At 38.7% G+C, this 22,845-nt stretch overlaps 1 protein-coding gene across 1 annotated transcript in view; it reads right to left on the bottom strand.

Annotated features, from left to right (window-relative positions):
- Positions 1-22,845, bottom strand: part of LOC128943616 (nipped-B-like protein) — a 141,508-nt gene that overhangs the window by 50,894 nt on the left and 67,769 nt on the right. Inside the window, exon 9 of the mRNA XM_054286511.1 lies at positions 14,309-15,811. Coding sequence (XP_054142486.1) covers positions 14,309-15,811 — 1,503 coding nt within the window. The remainder of the gene's footprint in view (positions 1-14,308; positions 15,812-22,845) is intronic.

Below are 22,845 nucleotides of genomic sequence, written 5' to 3' on the forward strand. Positions count from 1 at the left end.
TTCCTGTTACGCTACTTTCAGAAGAACTTTCCTTGTCAACAGAACAACTCAAATTTTTGCAATGTGCATGATCAGCATATATGGTATGCCTGAAATGGACTATTGGCATCAATGTTCTTCAGACATCACTTCAGTATACTCTCAAAGCTGCTGCTACTATTAAAGTAAACAAACAAAACCCACAAAGAATGCCATCACAACCAAATCTTTGTTCCACTGTAAGGAATCACAATGCTGATAAACTCCACATTAGTGAAACTCAAGGATGAATCAGAGTAGCTGTAAGAACAGTTCATATTGACAAACCACATATATCAACAACCACTTCTTCAGAGCTTTTCTAAACCTACGTAATGCTGTTCATGACTTACTAGTTGCTTGCTGAAGGAAGAACATATGCTTGGTTTTATTTTATTGCAATTATAAAAAGATTTCTTAGAGAAGATATTCCAGAATCTTCAGCTGTTAGTGAATATCCACTAACCATCAAGATGCTTGTTGCTCACCAAACAATCCTTGACAAAATATAATACAGCTAAAAACCTGCCAGAGAAACTCAACTAAAAATGAAGTCTGTAAACCTCGTCCCATATTGTGCTTTAATATGGGAAGCTTTTCAAAGGGTTTTTGCCCTGTACAGTGAAAAGAGTTCTATAAATGTCTAGTGGATACAGTATTTCCCTTTGTCCTAGGTTACAATATAAAGATGTATTCTATTCCCATCCTCAAGAGCTGCTGAAACCAGGAGGGGCATTGTTTTTCCTTATCTCCTCTTAATGGGCCCATCAATGTCTTGCCACATGACTCAGAGATAACTCCCTCAGGGAGCCATTTCTGTTTAATGGGCAATCAAGGACTCACTGCATGACTCATTAGAATGATAACAGCCCATTGTGAGAGGCTCTGCCCAGGGGGGAGGAGCTAAGCATCCCCACCTGGATATAATCTGGGATTTGGGACAGAACAGTCAGTCTTTCCATTGGATTCCCAGAGGAATGGCTGTCTTTTCCACTGGATCTTCAGAGGAAGACTACACCCTTTCCACAGGATCACTGCTTCAACAGAACCACATTTGTCACTCCAGGAGGACTGCAGCCACCAATCCAACTGGACTGCTACCAACCCCCTGACCAACAGGGTGTCAGGTTGTATTCTGACTTTGCCAGTGGTCTTTCCTTTGTATCATTGCATGTATTTTGGTTTTCATTTTTCCTAATAAATGGTATTTCTAACTTGGAGTCTCTTACTGGTTTTGCTTTCAAACCAGAACACCCTTCTTCATGTATGGCTTAAAAAAACAATGGCAAGGCAAGGCTGTAATTCAAATTCAGCATTGCTTTTTGTTCATAGCTTGATGGATGGTTTCAAGTTTGTACAACAGTCTTTAGCCAATATTTATGCAAATCTCAGCTTTAGAATGATCCAAAATAGTTTTGCCTTGAAGTCAAACACATCTCCCTGATTCAGGCAGATGCACCCATCACCAGAATGCCTTAAAGAGAGGTTGAACATAAAAAAACCCCCAACATTATCTTGGACGTTTATTAGATCCATTCAGTATGGAAAGCACAACTATATTTTGACATGACAATTAGTGTGTTCATATTAGTTTCACCTGACTTGATATGGTAACTTCAAACAAGCAGCTATGGAAAAAGAGATGATGCTTGCTGCTGCTTAGGTCAGCTTTCCAGGATCAGAGAGGCTGTTCCTGCCATAAAATCAAAGCCAAATCTTCTCAGTAATTATTTATTTTGCTTTTAAAACTATGGAAAGCAGATGTATGGTTTACATTTTGCTGTAATTTCCTTTTAACTGACAAATCATCAATATTCAAAAATATTTATAAACCTAAACTCTGATTTGCTACTTCCATAAGACAGGGTTAGTACAGTGGAAACAATCCATATCAGTTTGCTTATATGATTACTTTGAAATAACCATGACATCAAAATTTCTTGTTTGCACATATATCTATTACAACAAATGAACAAGTGCTTGAAGAAAAACTGCCCCTGAAGTGAATTTAAAAACTAAAATTATGTTAATGAAATCTTTTGCATAAATTAGCTTCCCATAAATGCTCTTTTCTCTTTCTGTGTGCTAAAACTTTGTAATAAGCAAAGCTGCAGTTAATGCAATTTCATATTTGTAGTCTATATATACCTTATATTTTAAAGTGCATAATTTTCCACATATCAAGACATTACAGAAAGGAACATGCAAGGGTTTAAGAAGGAACAATGACACTTGTTTGGGGTGTGGATATGAATCTTAATTTTGTATTTCTCAGTGTTTAGAAATTTAAGTTTAGCCACTCCCTACATTCTGGAACTTCAACATTAATGAATTGCCACACATCTTCATTTTGACATTAAAAATAAAAACGTACATATTACAGTTCAGTTTTGCCATCTCCTCATTCCTTTTTAGTCACAGAAAACATTAAATGCTTACTGGACTCTTCTTATTTTGCCAATGCCTAGTATATCCAGTCTTGCTGTTCTTCCCAGATACCAAACTCACCTTGCATGCCTTCTCTGAGCATTTGATAGAGGATGTTCCAGTGGTTTTAGGTCTACCTCCCTTATGTATGACTAGGTTACTCTCGAACTCTTTCAAGTCATTTTAGGTCATTGTTATAACTACACTGATAAAATGTCCCATGTCAGACATATATACAGGAAGGAAAAGCAGTTTCTTTCTGGATTAGCTCAACAAACCTCTAAACTCTGCTAAATCAAATAAAATGTACTCTTACTATATAACAAGAGTGCCACCTTCTTGTTCTTGGATAGCCATATCATTGTAACTACAACAGCACAGACTCACAGATTAATTCTATTACAACCACTTGTGCAGATAAGGTTCTATTTATATTAAGAACTAAAAGCAAAAAGAGGGGATAAAAGTACTTCCCTGCTTTATATAGATGTTTAGAAAATAAACACTCTTTAAAACTAGTTCAGTACTGTTACAGTATAGCATGCAGGCAGTACAGTGCAAAGGGCCACATGACTACCTCTGATTGATGAATAGCTTACAAGTTAAAGCTGAAAATTTTCAGCTATCCCTTAGTGTGAAAATTTAATTTCATCATTTCCATTGTGCTCTCCCTTAAAATGCTCCATTACGTCTTTACATCTCAATCCGTGGTGATCAGAGTCCCCTGCTGACCAGCATCGCACTACTCCAAATAATTATATGCCCTGGAGAGTTTTAAGAACAGAAGGGGAAACAGAGAAAACACTATCCTTTTATCAAAAAGGAATTTAAGGCACGAGGAAAGTACATCTGCTCATAAGACAAAAGTTACACTTTTATCTCAATACCATATCAACAGCTAAAACACACCATCAAGATGAATACTGATGAAAATAATCTGAGTAGTCATGCATTGACTTTTCTCTTTCCCACTCTCTGCCTTAAGGTTTGTGGAAGGTGTGGAAAGTACGGCAGGAGCATCCCCTGGCAGGAGGGAGAGAAGTACTGTTTGGAAGTATGTCCTGTATGATTTCATAGAACCTGCTTGAACACATCTTTCAAAATAATTTTTCCTCATCTACCCCAATACTGACACAAAGGGAAAGCTCTAAGCCTCGAGATAAGCAAAAGGAGAGGTTCAAGCTCTCTGGTTATATTCCAGTCATTAGCTCTGACTTTAAGAAATGGGACACAGTCAGATTGGTGGGTCGGAGAAGAATCTGGACACAGAAATGGAATAATTCTATGATGTAGTAGATGTCATCATTACCCATGGCTAAGCAGAACAGATTCAAAAAGGATTTTTCAATTGCACAAAGTACTCTTAGAAGAAAGAAAATTTTGACAGTGGGAAGAGATTTCCAAAGAGCACCCTGAAGGATCCAAAGATCAAGGAATATACCCAATACATATTCTCCAAAGATGCCAAGAAACATGAGAACTCACTTTACAGCGATATTAATGATTTCCTCAAGCTGATTTCTGCAGCAACTATAGCCACAAGTTATTTTATTCTTTATTGCTATTCCTTGGCTTCTCATATTTATAAAAATTGATAAAAGAAGGCTAGAGTAGTTTTGCAAGATACTTCACAAAAAATATAGTATAGGAATGTGCCCCCTGTTGAGGGAGTCACAAAACTATCCTTTGTCCCCTCAAAAAGGAAATAAGCTCAGAAGTTTCTCTCCTCAATTAGGTAAAAAGCCATCTCATAGGACTTGGGGGACTTCACCTCAAACTTAAGGATAGCTAATTGGACAGGAGCCAAAAAGTCCTGCCTAAGCAATTCACTAGAAAAAGAAGAGAACAAAGAAACTAATCGCTTTTGTGAGGTGTTTTACCAGGGGCAGGAGGGCCTCTTGCACCTGTATCAGTTTTTCTCTGTAAAGAGTTTGCTATTTTGCCTTTTATTAAAACCTTTTTGTTTCCAACACTGCCACAGAAGCCATCCTGCTGATTTTATGCCTTCTAAGGTAGCTGAGCTATCTTGGGTGTGAAATAGATCTCCAAGAGCTATGAGACCTGGCTCGAGGAGACTCCTATTTCAATATAGCAGTACTCAGAATAAAATGGAGCAAGATCAACAATTTAAATAAATGCAGTGCTGCACAAAGAACCTCACTTTTATGAATCTGCTATTAGTGCTTGTAATCTGAAATTTATGACATGCATTTTCCCAACCGTGTATTCTGATTAATTTAAAAACTGAGCCATGGGGCCTCACCCAAGAAAAAAGATCTTCATTAAATATAGTCAAATCAAACCTTAATTTTTCTTCTTATCAAACTCCTATATAATCCGTATAATACAACCAAGATCTCTGCAGAGAACAAGCAAAACAAATTTCATTATTTAGATCTGTTTTGTGACTATAGGCACATCATCTGCTTTTACCTTGCTCTATCATGGAAAGATTCTCATACTTTATCACTGAAAATATCACATGAAGGTACTCTTGTTTTACTTCTTCAAAGTAACTTAATTACATTAACAACAAGAAGAAAAAATTGCTGATATTTTAGCTTTTAATATAAAATACTACAGGAAATACTCAAAAGATAATTAAACAATAAGCATATTTAAGTAACATTTATTTGATGCAAACAACAATTAGGTAATTTGAAGAACAAAAAAGGTCTTATCTTTTTCTTTTCTGTTCATTGGTAATATTACCATGGAGCAAAAATAAACTGCAGATTTCAAGTAAATAGTTTAAAGTAAATAGTTCAAATTTTCCTACACAGAAACAGCCACTTAAAATGGTTGAAAACATCGAGCAACAGAAAAGTTCATTTACCAGAAGCAAATGTGAGGGTTTCCCTTATTTGTATTTTGCCAAATTTACCCTTTGTCTAGAAGAACATTCAAACAAAAAATTTTGATCACATATCCCGGCACATATGCCAAGAAATAACATCCATATTTAGATACTTACTTATGCACATGAACAAGTCAACACTTCATATTGTAATATCAAACAAATTGCTGGCCCACATTTTTACATATTGCAGTGCATTGTTGCAAAACTAAATTATGCAAAATAGCTTCAGCTTTTCCCAAAAATTAGAGGAACCTGATCAATCATCCATACGCATGAACCAAAGGCAGTTTCAGACTTTCAATAAATTGCTCTGACAGATTAGGCAATAAATTTCTATCACTTACATGTACCAAAATAATTTTTCAAAAGTGAACTAGTTAAACAACGCACTCCTAAATCTGCAAACAAAACAAAATATTTCAGATGAACCAAAGAACAATGAAATTATTATATTGGGTCAAGTTTGGTCAAGCTGCTAAGAAGTAGATGTGCAGGAAGTAAATTTCACTCTTAGTATCAAGAGAAGACTTAAGAACTGTGAGAGCAAGAATCAAAATATTTACCTTAGTGACAAAGACAAAAATAGGAAATAATTCAAGCAACTTCCAGGCAAAGCAGTGTGCTGAAAATGTCTCCTATTGTATTGGTAACAGATCAACACAAGAAAGGACTCCGGTGTGCAACTGCTGAATTCCTTCTGTCTACCTGATATCAGTTTATCAAACATCTACCAATAGTAGCTTATTGTCATGGTTTGATGCTGGTGCAATGCTAGTGCACCCATGAAAATATAATTTTCTCAAATGAGTGCTGTGAGATGCCACCAGAAACAGAGCAGAGCAGGCTCAAGCTTAGAAATAAAGAAAAAAACTTTATTAACCTACAACTATAATTAAAGGAACACACAATTAAAATTGAAAACCTTCCAAAACATTCCTCCTCCCCCCACCCAATTTCCAACTCAGCAGCACAGTGAGACAAAACCTCAGATTCTCAATCAAGTTACCATCCCTGAGATAATCAATCTTCAGTTCATCACCACCCCTCAGATAATCAATTCTCAGTTCATCAAGGGAGGGAGGAGCCTCTCTTGTACCATAGTCTTCCCCAAGAAACACAGTTGAAACCTCTTTCCACCTCACACATGGCACCACCCGGAGAAAATCTGCCATCTTGACATCCTCCTTCCATGTACAGTGCTCTCACCACTGTTCATGGACCAAAACTGCTTATAGGATTCTCTTTTAAGGATGCTTTGCCAAGTACCAAGAAAAACAACAATTTCTCACTTTTGGGACAAAGGTTCCCCCCATTTTCACTTCCCCTGGGGCTGGGGGGTCTCGAGAACAGAGATCTTCCCCGAAGCCAGAGGGCACCACCACACCCTTCTCATCTTTCTCTGTTCACTTCTCTCCTGCAGTGACAGTCACCGCAGCAGGTCACTCTCTTGGCTCAAGCCATTGACTCCCCCAAAATGCAGTCTCTGTGTTACAGGAAAAACTGGTTCAGTCTATGGCTATACAAGAAAAAGTCCAGCCAAAGGTGACTCCACCATCTCCTCTCACCTAAGATTCTTTCCCATCTTCTTCTGACATCCTTCACTTGCTCAGACCTTTACCACACTTGCTCATTTCCTTCTATTTCCTGTCTGTCTCTCTTCTAGGAGGGTTAATGTTCCGCAAAGATTTCATTGTCCAAGAAAAGGGTTAAAATCTCGGGCTCTGCTTGCCCAGGACTCCCACGGCTGCCGGGCACCTTCTCGCTGCACACACCCCCCCCCTTCTCCTTCTCGGCAGGTGCTGCCAGCACATGGTATCAAATTTCAAGGCGGCACAAGCACAGGCACAGACTCTCTCCCCCTCTCTCTCTCTCTCCTGGGAGTGCCTGCCCGATGCCTCTCAGTGTTTCTCCACCCCTCCATCCTGCAGGGGCTCCGGCCTACCTCAGCCCAGGCCACATGGCTTCCCCTCCCCCACCCAGCCCGCAGCTGGGCAGGGGAAGGTCTGACCTCTTTCACTGACCATAACCAAGAGAGTTCCCCTGGGCGTTCTCTGCTTTTAACCCCCTGTGGTCTCAGAGGCATATCCATGTCCCCAGTGGCCACACCAGGTGCCAATATTCAAAGCTGACCACTGATTGGTTTGACTACAACTTCCAGAAAACCTCACTTCCTTATCAACCCAGGACATTTATCCAACATCTACTTCTGAAAAAGTGATATCAAAGCCAAGGGCCCCAGAGAGTATGTACAATGCTCACACATCCCAGCACACTTTTTGGAATAGAAGAGATGCACCATACTTTAAAAAATCCCTGCAAGTGGGAACAATCCATGCTAGAAAACCAAGATCTTCCCAGACTATTGGATTTAACTGATGTTATTTACACACACATATATATATATTTACACCTCGAATATTTTTCATTCTAGAAAGGAGAAAAAAAGAATAATGCTAAGTGAACATAGAGTACATTAAATGGATCCTTTGAAAATCCAACATATCTTTAAATAGTTCTAATGTCACAAGGAACAGCCAGCTTCTCTTCTAGACTAGTTAAGTTGAAAAGAGGTAGTCACCAATTCCTCAGAAAAGAGGAAAATCAGGAAAATGGTATAATTCTCATGAAAGTGATGTTTATTCTACAAATTCAGTTAAATTTAGAGTTTAAGGGAAGCTTTAAAGACTTCAGCTGTAAACCACTAAATATATCCTTTACTTCTCTGAAATGTGGCATAATTTACTAGAGGACTTCAGAGAAAGTTTTAACATGTTTGATCCACGTGGTAGTATATACACATGCAAGATGCCCAGTGAGTTGTTCCTCTAGCCCTCCCAAATGCAAATTCAGTTGCTACCAGGAACTCTAAGAGTGATTCCAAATTTCAGATTTGTGGAATTTGGACATTCCCAATGGTTATCTTTAGAAAAGGACAATCTGTATTAAGCAATCTGAGTTCCAGGAAATATGGGTTTATTCCAGTTATTTCCTAGCAGCACAGCTGCTTGCCCCACTGATTTCAGTAAGTACAACAGTATGCCTCTTTCAGCATCAAGAGATAGTTATTTTGGAAATAAATTTGAGTTGAACTCAAGTTTTCTTGATGAGCTAATATTCATAATATATTTTTCTCAAAGTTTTGTCAGTTTTGTCTTTGTAGAAGTCCTATACATGAAGGATTTAAGCAAATGTTTAAAATTTATTTACACTCATTTTTTGTCTAGTTTTCAGCTGCACCAAAAAGTATTGGTGAGTAGCTCAGCTGTGCTGTCCAGAGGACTGTAAGAAGCATCAGAAGTTTGCTCACTGAGCCTTTCTAGTCACTCCTACCTAAAAGATGAAGCCTAACTGGTTACTCTGCTTCATAAGTGAGACTTTTCAGCAGTACTAGAACTCAAAGATGGACCATCACATTACACAAATGCCATGGAACTTTGCACTGCTACAGCCTGCCACTGACTACAAATTATAGTTATTATAGGCTCTGAAAAAGTAATCTGGAATTTAAAAAAAGCCCCAAACACACAAGCATAGAGCACAGAAATATCTAAAAGCATTGTTTCAACCCTGTGACATAAAGATGATTAAGCAGCAGTAAATTTTTTACCTGCACTTGTAAAAATATGAAGAGGACCTTTGAAGAAATGGCAAATCTTCACTCATATTTCAGATTATAGCAGCAGAGAGCACAGAGACTTGTAGTGATCAATGAAAACCTGTGTTTAAAGTTCTGCACTGTAATGATAATTAAATCCTAGAATAACAATCTACATAAAGAACAAGTAGCATTCAGCATTATATTCTGCAGTGAAATTAAAACATTTTTGTAAAATAATGAAGCCTTTTCAGGTAATATTTGAAGACTCAAAAGGTCTTTCTGCACAATTCTTAAAAACACACTCATTTGTCCTAGAACTAAAATATGCAATTACATATGTAGTGCTTCTTTTAGGAAGCTAATACTTTAAATATATTATAAGCCAACTCAGACATCTCCTTACCACACTTAAATTTTTCTCTCATTCTCTGTGGATGTGTCTACCCAGACCTTAGTAAAGCCTTGATGCTGTCTCCCACAGCATTTTCCTGGAAAAACTGGCAGCCCATGGGTTGGACAGGTGCTCTCTTCACTGGGCTAGGAACTGTCAGGATGGTCAGGCCCAGAGAGTGGTGGAGAATGGAGCTACATCCAATTGGCAGCCAGTCACCAGTGGAGTTCCCCAAAGCTCAGTATGGAGGCCAGCCCTTTTTAATATCTTCATTGATGACCTGGACAAGGGGATCAAGTGCAACCTCAGCAAGTTTACAGAGGGCACCAAGTTGGGGTGGAGTGTTGATCTGCTGGATGGCAGGAAGGCTCTGTGCAGAGGGATCTGGACAGGCTGGAGCAATGGGAAAAGGCCAATTGTATGAGGTTCAACAAGGCCAAGCGCCAGGTCCCGCATTGGAGTCACACAACCCCCTGCAACACTACAGTCTTGGGAAATAGTGACTGGAAAGCTGCCCACAGGAAAAGGACCTGGGGGTGCTGAGCGACAGCAGCTGAACATGAGCCAGTGTGTAATAACGCCTCTTATCAGGCCTTATCATAGAGCAGAGCCTTGGGGCTCAGGATCTCAGTCCCCGAGGAGGGACCAGGTGCCCGAAGCCAAGCTAGCTCAGGCCCACAGGCCGTGGGTCAAACACCTAGCAAGCTTGATGTATATCAGCTCTTATAGTGATTAGCCAGCTCTTAAGATTTCAGCTTGCTGCTAGGTAAGTTTGCCCTTGGCTTGAGGCTTCAGCAGACGGAGAGAGGAGAAGGAGAAGGCATAAGCTGTTCCACGGAGAAGGCTTTATTTGGGGGTGCGCGAAGGGTCTCAGCTCTTCTTCTTCTAAGCTAGTAGGGTACAGTATGCTACTTTTATAGCCTTGGTAAATATCCAAACTTGACCAGTGGCAAAGGGTTAGAGGGACCATAAGTGACCAATAGTAGGGTTAACAAGATATTGCCTTACATGGTTATCAGGATAGGTTATAGGGCGGAGGTCCATGGAGTCAGGAAGCTTCTTTGCTGCTGTGTCAGCATTCCTATTGTTAAATCCTCCATGGAGCCTTTGCTAAATCTATGGGGTTTACTACAAGTGTGTGCCTAGGTAGGCAAGAAGGCCAGTGGCATCCTGGCTTGGATCAGAAATGGTGTGACCAGCAGGACCAGGGCAGTGATTGTCCCTCTGTACTCAGCACTGGTGAGGCCACACCTCGAATGCTGTGTCCAGTTCTGGGCCCCTCACTGCAAGAAAGACATTGTGGTGCTGGAGCGAGTCCAGAGAAGGGCAATGGAGCTGGGTCTGGAGCACAAGAAGTGGCTGAGGGAGCTGGGGGTGTTTAGCCTGGAGAACAGGATGCTCAGGGGGGACCTTCTTACTCTCTACAACTCCCTGAAAGGAGGGTGGAGCCAGGTGGGGGTCAGGCTCTTCTCCCAGGGAACAAGCAATAGGACAAGAGGAAATGGCCTCAAGTTGGTCTAGGGAAGGTTTAGATTGGATATGTGGAAAAATTTCTTCACAGAAAGTGTTGTCAAGCCCTGGAAAAGTCTCCCCAGGGCAGTGGTAGAGTCACCATCCCTGGAGGCATTTAAAAGATATGTAGATGTAGATCTTGAGGACATGGTTTAGTGGTGGACCTGGCAGTGATGGGTTAATGGTTGAACTTGATGATCTTAGAGGCCTTTTCTAACCTAAATGATCTTATGAACTGTAAAACCAGTAACATGTTTAATCTCAAGATAGTTGATCAGTATAGCTATAAGCAGCAGACAAGGTATTTGTTAAAGCTCTGAAATGAAAGCATAGCAAACATGACCTCTTCATTGCAGGCACAAACTTGAAGGGAGAAGTTTAATGCATTCCTCAACAACATACATTTACATTAAAACCAGGATAAAAGGCATTCACAGATGTTAAAACCGGAAGCAAAAAAAAGTGCTACAATTCATTCTGACCTGCAAAAAACAGGCCATAAAAATTCAGCATAAGACCCCTTTAAAAAAGTACTGTAAAAAAACTTCTATAAATTTCCTCTGAACTAGAGTGCATCTTTGAGAAAAATGTTCAAAGATCAGGAGAGAGTAAAACAATGTTGCTTCTTTTTTGCAAATGCCAAAAGGGACTGTTGGGATGGTTCAGTCTTAAGAATCACATACTACAGTTTTCCGAGTCATATAATAGCCTAACAAACTTTGAAACCTGTATATAAAATTTGCTTAAAATGCTACTTGGTTTTTTTTTACAGTAGAATGCAAGGCTTATCCATGTGCACAATAACAGGATGATTTTAAAATTTAAAGTGTACTGAAAAAATGTAAGAAGTTATATAGACTTTCAGTATATGTAGCATTAATTCTAGCTTAAAATAAGTTGATTTTACTGAGTTTTATAATCAATGGGCATTAGTCCCTTAAGACAGAATAACTATCTAAATATTTTTTTAACTACCTGAACTAATCTTAAACTGGATTTCAGATAAATCACCGCAATGATGTTGTATGTGACAAAGCCAGGAGAACACATTTTCTTGGGGAAGGATGAAAAAGGAGAAACAAAGGACAAGAAATACATGGAGGTGAAAGAAGGAAAGATAAAGTAAAATATACTAAGCTACATGGAATAGGAGGGATGCAAGAAGAAATGGAATAATGATGCAAAAAGGCAATCCTAGAAAAGATTTGCTAAAACCTGTTAAGAAATATATGATGAACTAAATAAAGAATGTTTATGAAAATTACATCTTCTAGTGTAGTAAAACAGTTATAAGTAAAAATGGCATGGAGTAAAACTGGATGCTATTTCTCTCAATTGGAGTGAGGACATTGTGGAAAATACATGAATATTTTCTATATCAGTTACTGACAAATAGACCTTGGCTTATTAAGAGATATATTTATGAATTATGAACCCTAAATTATGAACACTGGAATTTGCTTAATTATATCCTAGAAAGTAGGCTACCAGGAAGTTGGGCAAAAAAATGTTAAACTAAAAATGCACATGAAAAATCTGAAGTTCAGACACTATCTCCAAAATTTGCATGGATGAACACTCAAAACTTGATTTGTAAGAGACACATAGTTATCCTTTCCATGAAACTTATTTCTAGTATAATTGTAAGAATCTTATTCTAGATACAATAGCAAAGAGACTGATATCATATTCAAACTTTTTTTCCCCTGGAAACTATGTCCCAAGTTATTTCAAAATATGTAAGAAATATATGACTTGATAAAACACAAAATACACAAAAACACTGCAGAAAAGCTATAAACCTGAATTTAAAATGAATGCATTGCTCATGTGTGACACTGCTAGTAGAGTCATGCCAACTGGATTAGAGTCAATAAAACCTTTACGCATTACTAAAATATACTATATAAATAACCACATACAACACAGACTACAAAAAAGCCTACTTCAGAAACATTTTAGAAAGGATACATAAACTGCATATAGCTCTGAGGGCTCTAAATTTACCAGCTTTCTGCACATAGAATTGTGTGATTTCAAAGTCTATCCTTAGGAGCTGAACTCCATCAGAAAGTTTTCCATATGCCTTATAATGAACATAAAAGTTTCATCTGAAATCTTTAGACTAAGCTGACAGCAAGGATGTCACATTTTTCTGTCTGACTCTAGATACCCATTATTGTTAGAACTGGAAACTTTGCCTGTTCTGAATATCAAAAAGGGATAGTGGAAGTGTTCATATTTCCAGGATAGAGAGAAAATATTAAACAAGAAGGCTAGCATTTTACAAATAAGCAATATTCATGGTGAATTGTTAAGTCTTTAAGGGTCAATACAATCAAGTTAGTAGAGACCAGATATAGCAAAATAAATTCATCATACAGATATAAACTCAATACACATGCACATAAACTTAGCTATACATTCACAAAGATTTCTAAATCAGTTCTTATCAGATAAATGTTGTAAGAAAACATTTTATTCTCAAATTAATGAGCAATGATATACCTGGAACTGCATTCATAAATAATCCTGTATACAGTTAAAATCCTCTCCTCTGACACTTTATCTGCCTATTTTTGAGACATGACAGCTCTATAAACATAACTACATAAGAAATCTAAATGCTCTAAATGCTAAACAATAAAAAAGAACCCTGACCAGTTAGTAACACTGATTTCACAATGTGAAATTATCTACTTCAGTCTGAAACCAAAGAAACTAAAATTATAGCACCAAGAATAAAAAAGTGTTAAATCTGCAGAAGAGACAATCAAATATCAAACCTACGATCTGTTATGAACAAATTCCTGTTTATATGACTAATTTGATAATGCTAGTCTACTGTTTACATTTCTTTCGTCCTTCTGCATACACTGGGCCATAAGAGACAACACTATCTGAATTCTCCTAAAAATAGAACTTTTTAATAATCTTATTGTCACACAACCTAAAGTATGGAGGCTTCCCAACAGAGCTGTATTTATAGTATTAGAGGCAGATGGGGCTTTGTAACTGCCTTCTTATCTCATAATGTAAAAATATCCCTTAGAAAAACCACATTTCATTTCCAATTAAAAACATAAAGGAATCTTAGGGCTTGTATACATAGTATTTCACAACACTTCGGCTACAACAATTTAGTTAGAGTAGTACCATTCCCTTATACAGACACACCTAATAATTCATATCATAGTTATATTTCACTAGATAAATTACCAGATTAAACTCATGTAACTGAAATACATTTTAAGACTATTTACGTGTTCCCACATTAGGAACTTGCATTGGAACAAACAAATCATTTAAGTTATACTGTAACAAGATTTCCAATAACCACAATCCCATAGACAAATTTCACTTTGTTTCCCAAAATCACCAAATAAGCAAGAGTATAACCTACCAAACATTTGTGTTTAATTTCTAACCATAGGAGTAGCAAATCGAAAAGAATGGGCGTATACAAGATATAATGCAATTAACATTAAAAAAGACAACTTACCTTTATTAGATTTGGGTGACTTGTTCTTGCTAGGTTTAAAACAAGAGCCCCTTGATTTATCTTCTCTATCCTTAATAAATTTCTGCACATCATCCAGTGAAAGTTTTTGAAGGACAACTATAGGCTTAGCTCCTTTATTTAGATCTTCAACTAGCCCAATCTTCTCTACTTTGTCCTGTTCACCTTTAATTTCAGTTTTCCTTGATTCCTGAGTGACATTGACATCTTTATCACGCTTGATTTTTGGAATGACAAAATGTTTCAATGCACCAGATCTTGCCCCCAACAAATAACTGGGAAACTCTGCTTTACTGTCAGCATGTGCTTTATTACTATTTACTTTACTCTTGTTACCATCTGTCCTTTGTTCATCCTTGCTGTTTTGTGATTTAAAGCCAGGTTTATCAGGTCTTGATTTATTAGAATCTCCTCTACCTTCTTGTTTAATGCGAGGACTGTCAGGTCTTGATTTCTGATCCCCAGAAGAAAACCTTTCCCTTGATTCACCAGACTCATGTCTATGTTTCCTTGCAAATTTCTCAGGTTTTGAACTATCAGATTTAATACCATGTTTAGAATCATGTTCATTTTTGTTTGAGGATCTCAAATATTCAGGTCTTCTGATCTTGGATGGATCTCCTCTGTATCTCTCTGACTCCTCCCTGTCCTCTGATCTTTGTTTGAGGCTATCATGGTCACGCCTTGGTGTATCAGAAACTGAGTGCCCATCAGGCCTCAGTTTTGTTGGATCGGGTCTACTTTCAGATTTTATCCTTGAAGGATCAGATTTCACATCTATTTTATGCCTAGATATTTCTATTTTCTTATCTGATAATGGTTTACTTGAGTCCCTTCTGTTATCATGTCTATGTTTTGGCATTTCAGGCCTGCCTTCATTCTTCTGTTTCGGTGTTTCAGGCCTCTGCCTTATTTCCTGTTTGCCATTGTTTTGTTTTCCCTCATTTTGCTTCATCTCCATTTGCCTGCTCTGGTTTTGTTTTGATTCTGTTTGTCTGTTCTCATTTTGTTTCACATCCATTTGTCTGCTTTCATGCTTGCTTTCATGTTTAGCTTCTACCTGTTTCTTCTCATTCTGTTTACTTTCCAACTGCCTGCTCACATTTTGCTGAAATTCCATTTGTCTGTTTTCATTTTGCTGGATATCTGTCTTTTGACCCCCAAAGTCTGACATTTTCCTAAAAATCTCAGGATGGTTTTCAGGTTTAAATTTAAGAACTCCAACAGTGTCTTCTTGGGGAACACATACAAACACATCATTATACTGCTTAATTTCTTCAGGTTTTTTGATGATGTCCAAATCTTGAGTTACTGTTGCCTGAGAATCTGCTCTTCCTGCTTGCTGCAGATCAATACTAACCATCAGCGCTGGCCTTGCCCCATTTCCTGCAGAACCTGTCTCCTGAGAAGCTGCTCTATTTCCTCCAGTAGCACCTCCAACCTCCTGTGGTTTATTTTCTTGTTTTCGCTTCTTCAGAGGCTTATCTACAAATTAAAAGAGAAAAATCACAGATGTTATATATTAGAAAGAGGCAAATGTCCAAGCAAAAATGTCCATTCCCCCTCCACCCCCACCAATTAATCCTCCTCCACATGTATGTGCACACAAACAACAAAACCCATTGAATTTAAAAGCAAGAATAGAACTTCTCTAATACTTTTTAATGTGTTCGTTATCAATCTACCACATGTGCCAATTAATCATTAGAAAACATCTTCAAAACATATGAAATCAGTTCCCATACAATTCCCAAGAGAACCATCTAATAAAGAAGATGCAATAATGGCCAAAAAATATCATTAACAGTTGAAGCAAGTTTTGAGGAGTGCTACTATAAAAGATTCTCCTTTGCAGATTATGCCTGGTTCATTACACACAAACTATGCAAGGATCTGCAATGATTAGGAGACAGAGCTTCTCCCTACTCGATTCAGTTGAGCTTTGCATATATTGTAGCCAGGGAACACATGAACAATGAACAAAAATTATGAAAATAAGTCCAACACTCCATGTTTCTCTTTGAAACAAGGAGTATACCAAGAGTTGGAGTCTATACCATAGCACATATGAATAAGTGGAGGGGCCACTACACACTTAAAAGCTTCAGTATTTTGCCCTTGCAACCATAATGCTTTTCATGGATGAAATAAAAAATTCAGCAATAATTTTACATAGTGACAAGAACTTGACTCTACAATAATCCTTTCAGTTTACATTAAAAAATCATTAAAAGCAGAATACAGAAAAATAGAAAGTGAGCCAAGTACCCTCTCCTGTAATTTGGTAGAATTCATAGAAATGAGAAGCACATGAAAATATCTATTCATTTAAAATACAACCTATTTATATTACCAACATGATACTCGAAACTTAAATTAATTTCTACCATGAAACTCAAAAGCCCTACCTGTACTAAGGCTTATATTCTCATTTTGTAGTTTGTCAATAAAATATTTTCTCTGTAATCAGAGAATATAATTTTAAGTCTAAGTAATGACCAAACACAGGTTGAAAATTCTATCAAAATGTCTAGACCACAAATAGAATATAAGAAAAATAACTTATTTTGTGCTTAGATTTATGGTGCCTTTTCACCAGATGCAATGAGCCAGCTCTCCTTTTGGGAGCAGGGGAAAAGTAAGGAGGATGCAATCAAGGAAGAAGGAATTAAACTCTTAACAAAAATACCCCCAACCTCTCAAATTGTAAACCAGAATCATAACTACGACTTCTAATTTTCTCTATACTTGTAGAAGATTCTGATTCAGAAGAATTAAAATTTTTAAAGATCATCTCCAAAATTATCATTAGAACACAGTAACAAGTAGTAATATAGTCAACTCCAGTGATGTGAACAGTTTTGTGGTTTTTTTCTGTCATTTTAATTCTCAAATCTAACTTCCTAAAACTCCAAAATTATGTATAACATTTAATGTCTGAAAGACAATAAAGACAAGTACAATAAACTCCACACAGAAACTGGTCAACTGCAAATAAGGAGCTTTTCAAAGTAGGAGCACTTGCCAACTTTATGATAGACATGTGAACCAAACTAAATTTGATTAATTGAAAGTGCAGCTTTTTAGCATGGCGGTTTTTCCTTTTTCTGTCCAACAACAACAAAAACTGTTGGATTCGTATGAGAGCTTATATAGATTAACTTCCTTACACTACTTATTAAAACAAATGTGGGGGTTTTTTGAAACCTTCATCCAATGACAAAAAATATTTTTCTCCCTGTGACCAAGAGGGCTTTGACCTCACTGAACTTCATAGCAGGTCTTAGGAATAACTATGAAGTAGAAGCTTCCAAACTGAGAGATTTCAAATTTGATTTTTTTTAAACACACATATATTAATATACATACATACATACACACACATATCACTATCTTATTTCTCAATTAAAACTGTTGAAATTTTGAAACACAAATTGAGAAACTTGTGTTCTTATGAAAAAGTCAGTCAGCTTTTTCATTTTAGTACAGAAATGTCAGTCACACTGAAAAAGTCCTGTAAAGCTCTGATGGTGGATCTAGGTTTTAAGACATTACTGTTACCAGTTATCCCTGTCCCTTTAACTGAGGTTATCACCTGTAGCAGAAGAGAATACACATTCACATTTCTACAAGTATGTTTCATTGTCTAGTGCATCAGATTACAGCACTAGTGAAGATGGTTTGCATTAACCTAACCAGATTGAACAAGCCAGCTAAGAACCAAGCAAAGGTTTTCTTCTGCTACCCCTACTATAGAAGCAAGACAAATGGTAAGGAGATCTGATGCCTTAAACTGGTGTAGCTAGGTCAACAACTCACCTTTCAGAGTCTTCATGCTGAGAGCTCTAAGATTAAACAACCAAAACAATTCAAGTATGACCAATTTTCTCCCTTGAACTCTATGAGAGTTCTGGACCTAGGACAAAAAAGCTGACCCAAGTATATAAAAAGAAGCAAGTTTGCAGACAATACAAAACTAGGACTTATTGACTCCCTTGAAGGCAGAGAGGCCCTGCAGAGAGACCCAGACAAATGAAGGGGCTGGGCAATCATCAACCATATGAAGTTCAACAAGGGCAAGTGCTGGATTCTGCACCTGGGATGGGACAACCCCAGATGTACGGACAGACTGAGGAATGAGAGGCCTGGAGAGCAGCTGCAGGAACGGACCTGAGGGTCCTGGTTGACGGCCAGTTGAACATGAATCAGCAGTGCCCTGGCAGCCAGGAGGGCCAACCATGTCCTTGAGTACATCAGGCACAGCACCACGAGCCAGTCGAGGGAGGGGATTGTCCCGCCCTGCTCTGCACTGGTGTGGCCTCACCTTGACTACTGGGGGCAGTTTTGGGCACCACAGTATAAGGAAGACATTACGCTATTGGAGAGTGTCCAAAGGAGGGCACAAGGATGGTGAAGGGCCTGAGGGGAAGCCATATGAGGAACATCTGAGGTCATTTGGCTCGTTCAGCCTGAAGAAGAAGAGATCGAGGGAAAACCTCACCAGGGTCTGCAGCTTCCTCCCAAGGGGCAGCAGAGATGCAGGCGCTGAGCTCTTCTCTCTGGTGACCAATGACAGGACCCAAGGGAACAGCTGGAACTGTGTATGGGGAGGTTTAGGTTGGATATCAGGAAAAGGTTCTTCACACAGAGAGTGGTCAGGCACTGAACAGGCTCCCTAGGGAAGTGGTCACAGCCCCAAGGCTGCCAGAGCTCAAGAAGCATTTAGACAACGCTCTCAGGAAATGAGTGGGATTGCTAGGGTGTCCTGTGCAGGGACAGTAGTTGGACTTGATGATTCTTTTGGGTCCCTTCCAGCTCAGGATATTCTATGAAAATATCAGGTTGAACTAGTACATTAAAGGTAGGATGAGTACATAGTACCACTATCTTCACTGAGCATAATGGAAAAACTCCACTGATGGACACAAATACTTTTTTGTTTGCCATCATAGCTGCAGAAATATGAAGGGTGAACAACACCATTGGCCTTTAACAAATTCTGAACTCACTTTGAACTATATTAGAATAATCAATAGAGTATCAGAGAAGTGAGGAGAGTAATTAACCTCTGAAAACAGATGTTTACAAGTCTCTTTTACAATCAAGTATATGCAAGTTTGCATAAATCTGTCTTGTTAAGGCATGAGTCCCAAGACCCCATAGGGTCTTAATGAACAGATGAACTTAGGAACTTTACAATATCCATTCAAATATTGTTCATAATCTTCAAGATGTCAGTATCCAAGCTTCATTCCGTAGATGACAGAATTTATTATCAGGATCTAGGAGTTTGCAAAAATATCAGACTAACATTTTTCTTTCAAATCCTGCAGACCGAGGTTCAGAGCTTGCCACAGTTTTGAACAGGTAGGCTCTCATGCTCTTGAGACCAATTAAGTGTGATCAGGATCTTTTTGCTTCACTCTTTACAGCAATTTTTGTATATAGAAGGGATATGTAGTAAGCCACAGAAGAGCTTTCTGACTATATTATAGATCAGGTATCCAAGTTTGTTGTTCTCAGACTCTTTTCTTTTTAAAAATATTATTCACTCCTTCCCCTTCCCTGCCTCCCAAGAACACAGATACATCAAAAATGTATCTACATTTTGTTCAATTGCTTGAACTAATTTATGACTGTTCAGAGTACAGTCTGATCCCAGTTGTTCTCCTATGTGTGCATTGGTTTGTCTTGGCAAATTTGCATGGACATTCTCTTTACATTGCAACATGCTCACCAAAAGGCAGTACCTTGGTACTCAGAGCAAGATGATAAACTATCTAATTCTAAAAAATAGCAGAGATGTTCTGTCAAATTAAATGGGTCACTGTGGTGCAAGAAACAAAATATTACAGGAACCACGAGTTTGAAATGGATTTCCAAGCAGTTGTGTCTCACCTGTCCTGTTATGAACAGTATTCCTGGAGACAGGTTGTGGCCTTCATCTTTGGAAATATCTGCATGTCAAAACAATGAGTACTTTCAGATTTAGAAATTAATTACTGCAGAACCTCTGTGCAAAAAACACATTGCACTGGAATAACCACAGATACCTTTGAATATATTTCTGATGAAACTGCAAGTCAATTATGATTTGCAGCATATCCATGCTGAAAATGGATATACTTGGAAGCTGAGCAAGTATTAGGGACAGTAGCTGGATGAGGGGAGCTGTATTAAAGAAGTATCTGCATTCTTCCATTTAATCTGAAATATTTCCAAAGCAGCAGCCAGAACACCACTAGTGCTGAAGTCTTTGATGTTACTGCTTTCTTGCAAACACGATGATTGTCTTAAGTCTCAGATTAAACTTTTTCAACAAATTATTATAATAGGATGATAGCCTAAAAATCTCTAGAACTGCATGTCCTAGCAGATGGAAATGGGTCTTGTGTAAATACTTGTGAAAAGGTAACAAGCCTAAATAAGAACCACATGCATGGTTGCTGAGCTTTGTTTTAGCAGAATGGTAACACTCTGTTCTATTAATATCGCTTGGTAAACTTTAAAATCCAGAGATTTCTGATTTATCTTGAAGACACAACATATAAATTACCACTTCCCCATTTACATCTTGTAAGAAATTCAGTTAGAGACTTCATATCCAAGATGAATAAATGTGAATGTACTCCTCTTCAGAACCACAAAGGTTGGTCCTCTAAAGCTGCATTCTGTGTGAACCATTTTGATGACTCCAGTAAAAAATTTTTGAATAACAACTTAGAATGCAATATTTTAAAGCTGTAACACTCTTCAGAGATTATTGGGATATGCCTCGACTCATTTAAAATACCACTTATTTACATTATTTAAATCAGGAGTGAATAAATTTATCCCAAATACACCAGTCCTAAGTAGCTATTACTTATTGTCAAACCTTCCATTTTTGAACATCAAAGACAAGTCATCCAGAGGCCAGTTATGAGCTTATCTTATTTAAGCTAACAGTCAAGACTAGGAATTTTCAACAAATAGCACATAACCATATGCCTAAATAACAAATCTATGTTTACTGGGGCTTGCACTCTGCTGCCAGAGGAATGGAGAAAAATGCTTTGGCAATATCAGTAGTGGCATACTGTCGGAGAGTTTCAAGAATGGCTTAAAGGAAAAGGCCATGAGACATACATTTGAGAGAAAAGTATAAGGGAAAAGTAAAAGCAGTTTCTAACAGCTCTCAGCCTTCTGATTTGTGTAAACAATTAGACTCTCTCAGGCATCATTCTATAAACAATAAAGTTCCCAGGTTGTCTTCCCATGGCAAGCAGAACACCGTCCTTGGGAAGGCCTGTTATCCTGGGAACAGATGCATTGGCAAAAGGACTTAACAGGACTTTGGATTTACGGCTATGGTAAAGGGGTTTCCCGTATGGTTTACGACTTAACGGAAATGTGTGAATTTGGTGATTTATTGTCAGAGGCTGCTTTAGAGAGTGATAAAACTGCCAAGAAGCTAAGCAAGCCATGGCGAGTGATGTATGGTGCGCTGTGTTACTATCTCTCTGAGTGCAAAACAGCGGCCGCAGCTCATGGCGCTTGCGGGGCTGTGCTACTCCGAACTCGGCACGGGCGCGCCGCCATGGCGAGCAGTCACGGCGAGCGACCGCCTGAATTGCTGCGGAGGCAGCGGTGGGGAGAGCGGAGCCGCCGCGCGGAAGGAGCCGCGCCGGCCCGGGATCAAAGCCGCCGCCGCGGGAGCCGCGCCGGGAGCGACCGAAGCTGCCGCGGGGGTAGCGACCGAAGGAGCTGCGGGAGCCGAGAGCCGCGGGGGGAGCGAAGAAGCCGCGCCACCGCGGGGGGAGCCACGGGTGCAGCGGTGCCTGCAGCGGAGTCAGTCCTGCCAGTGAGTAAACAAAGAGCGCAGCACGGGGCGGGTTTCGCCCGCTCCGACGCGAGCGCCGCGGGACCGGAGCACTTTTTGCAGCGGGAGCGTTTCTCCCTCCGCCCTGCAGCCGGCAAAAGCTACAGTTTAGGATGTAACAGTCGTAATAATTGTGAACTTTTGTCAGCAAAAGGGAAAGATCTGTGTTGCAATTGAGAAACCAGTGATGGTAAACAAGCGAAGTTGAAGGGACTCTTGATCTTCCCGGCACAGACTGTGAAGCAGAGATCAGCGTAAATAAATGAGGGATTCAAGTTTCAGTCGAATTGGCTCAGCATTGGTTATGCTGTCAGAATCACCGGTACTAACAGGGACTGTAAACATCAAAAGCCCGGATAGTTCAGTCGGTGGAATATCAGACTCTAAAGCTGTGTTTTGAAAAAGTTTAAAGATGTTAGGATGTGTTGGAATGATTGTATGAGTGAGATGTAATGACTGTGTTTTTGTATTCTTTAAGCTTTGTTTAGATGTGATAGATGTATAAGCAAGCACTGAATTCAAGGGAATTTTCACAGGTATACCTTGAATAAACTTGTGTTTAGGTGTATTTAAGTATAAAAATGCTATAGCAAATACGTGAAGAAAAGTTATTTTAGCTTAATATTTTAGAATCAGGCCTGTAAGTAAGTTATAGTAA

The sequence above is a fragment of the Melozone crissalis genome, unplaced genomic scaffold, assembly GCF_028551555.1.
Source record: "Melozone crissalis strain CALT ecotype California unplaced genomic scaffold, PUWL_Pcris_2 ptg000049l_1, whole genome shotgun sequence".
Taxonomy (NCBI): Eukaryota; Metazoa; Chordata; class Aves; order Passeriformes; family Passerellidae; genus Melozone; species Melozone crissalis.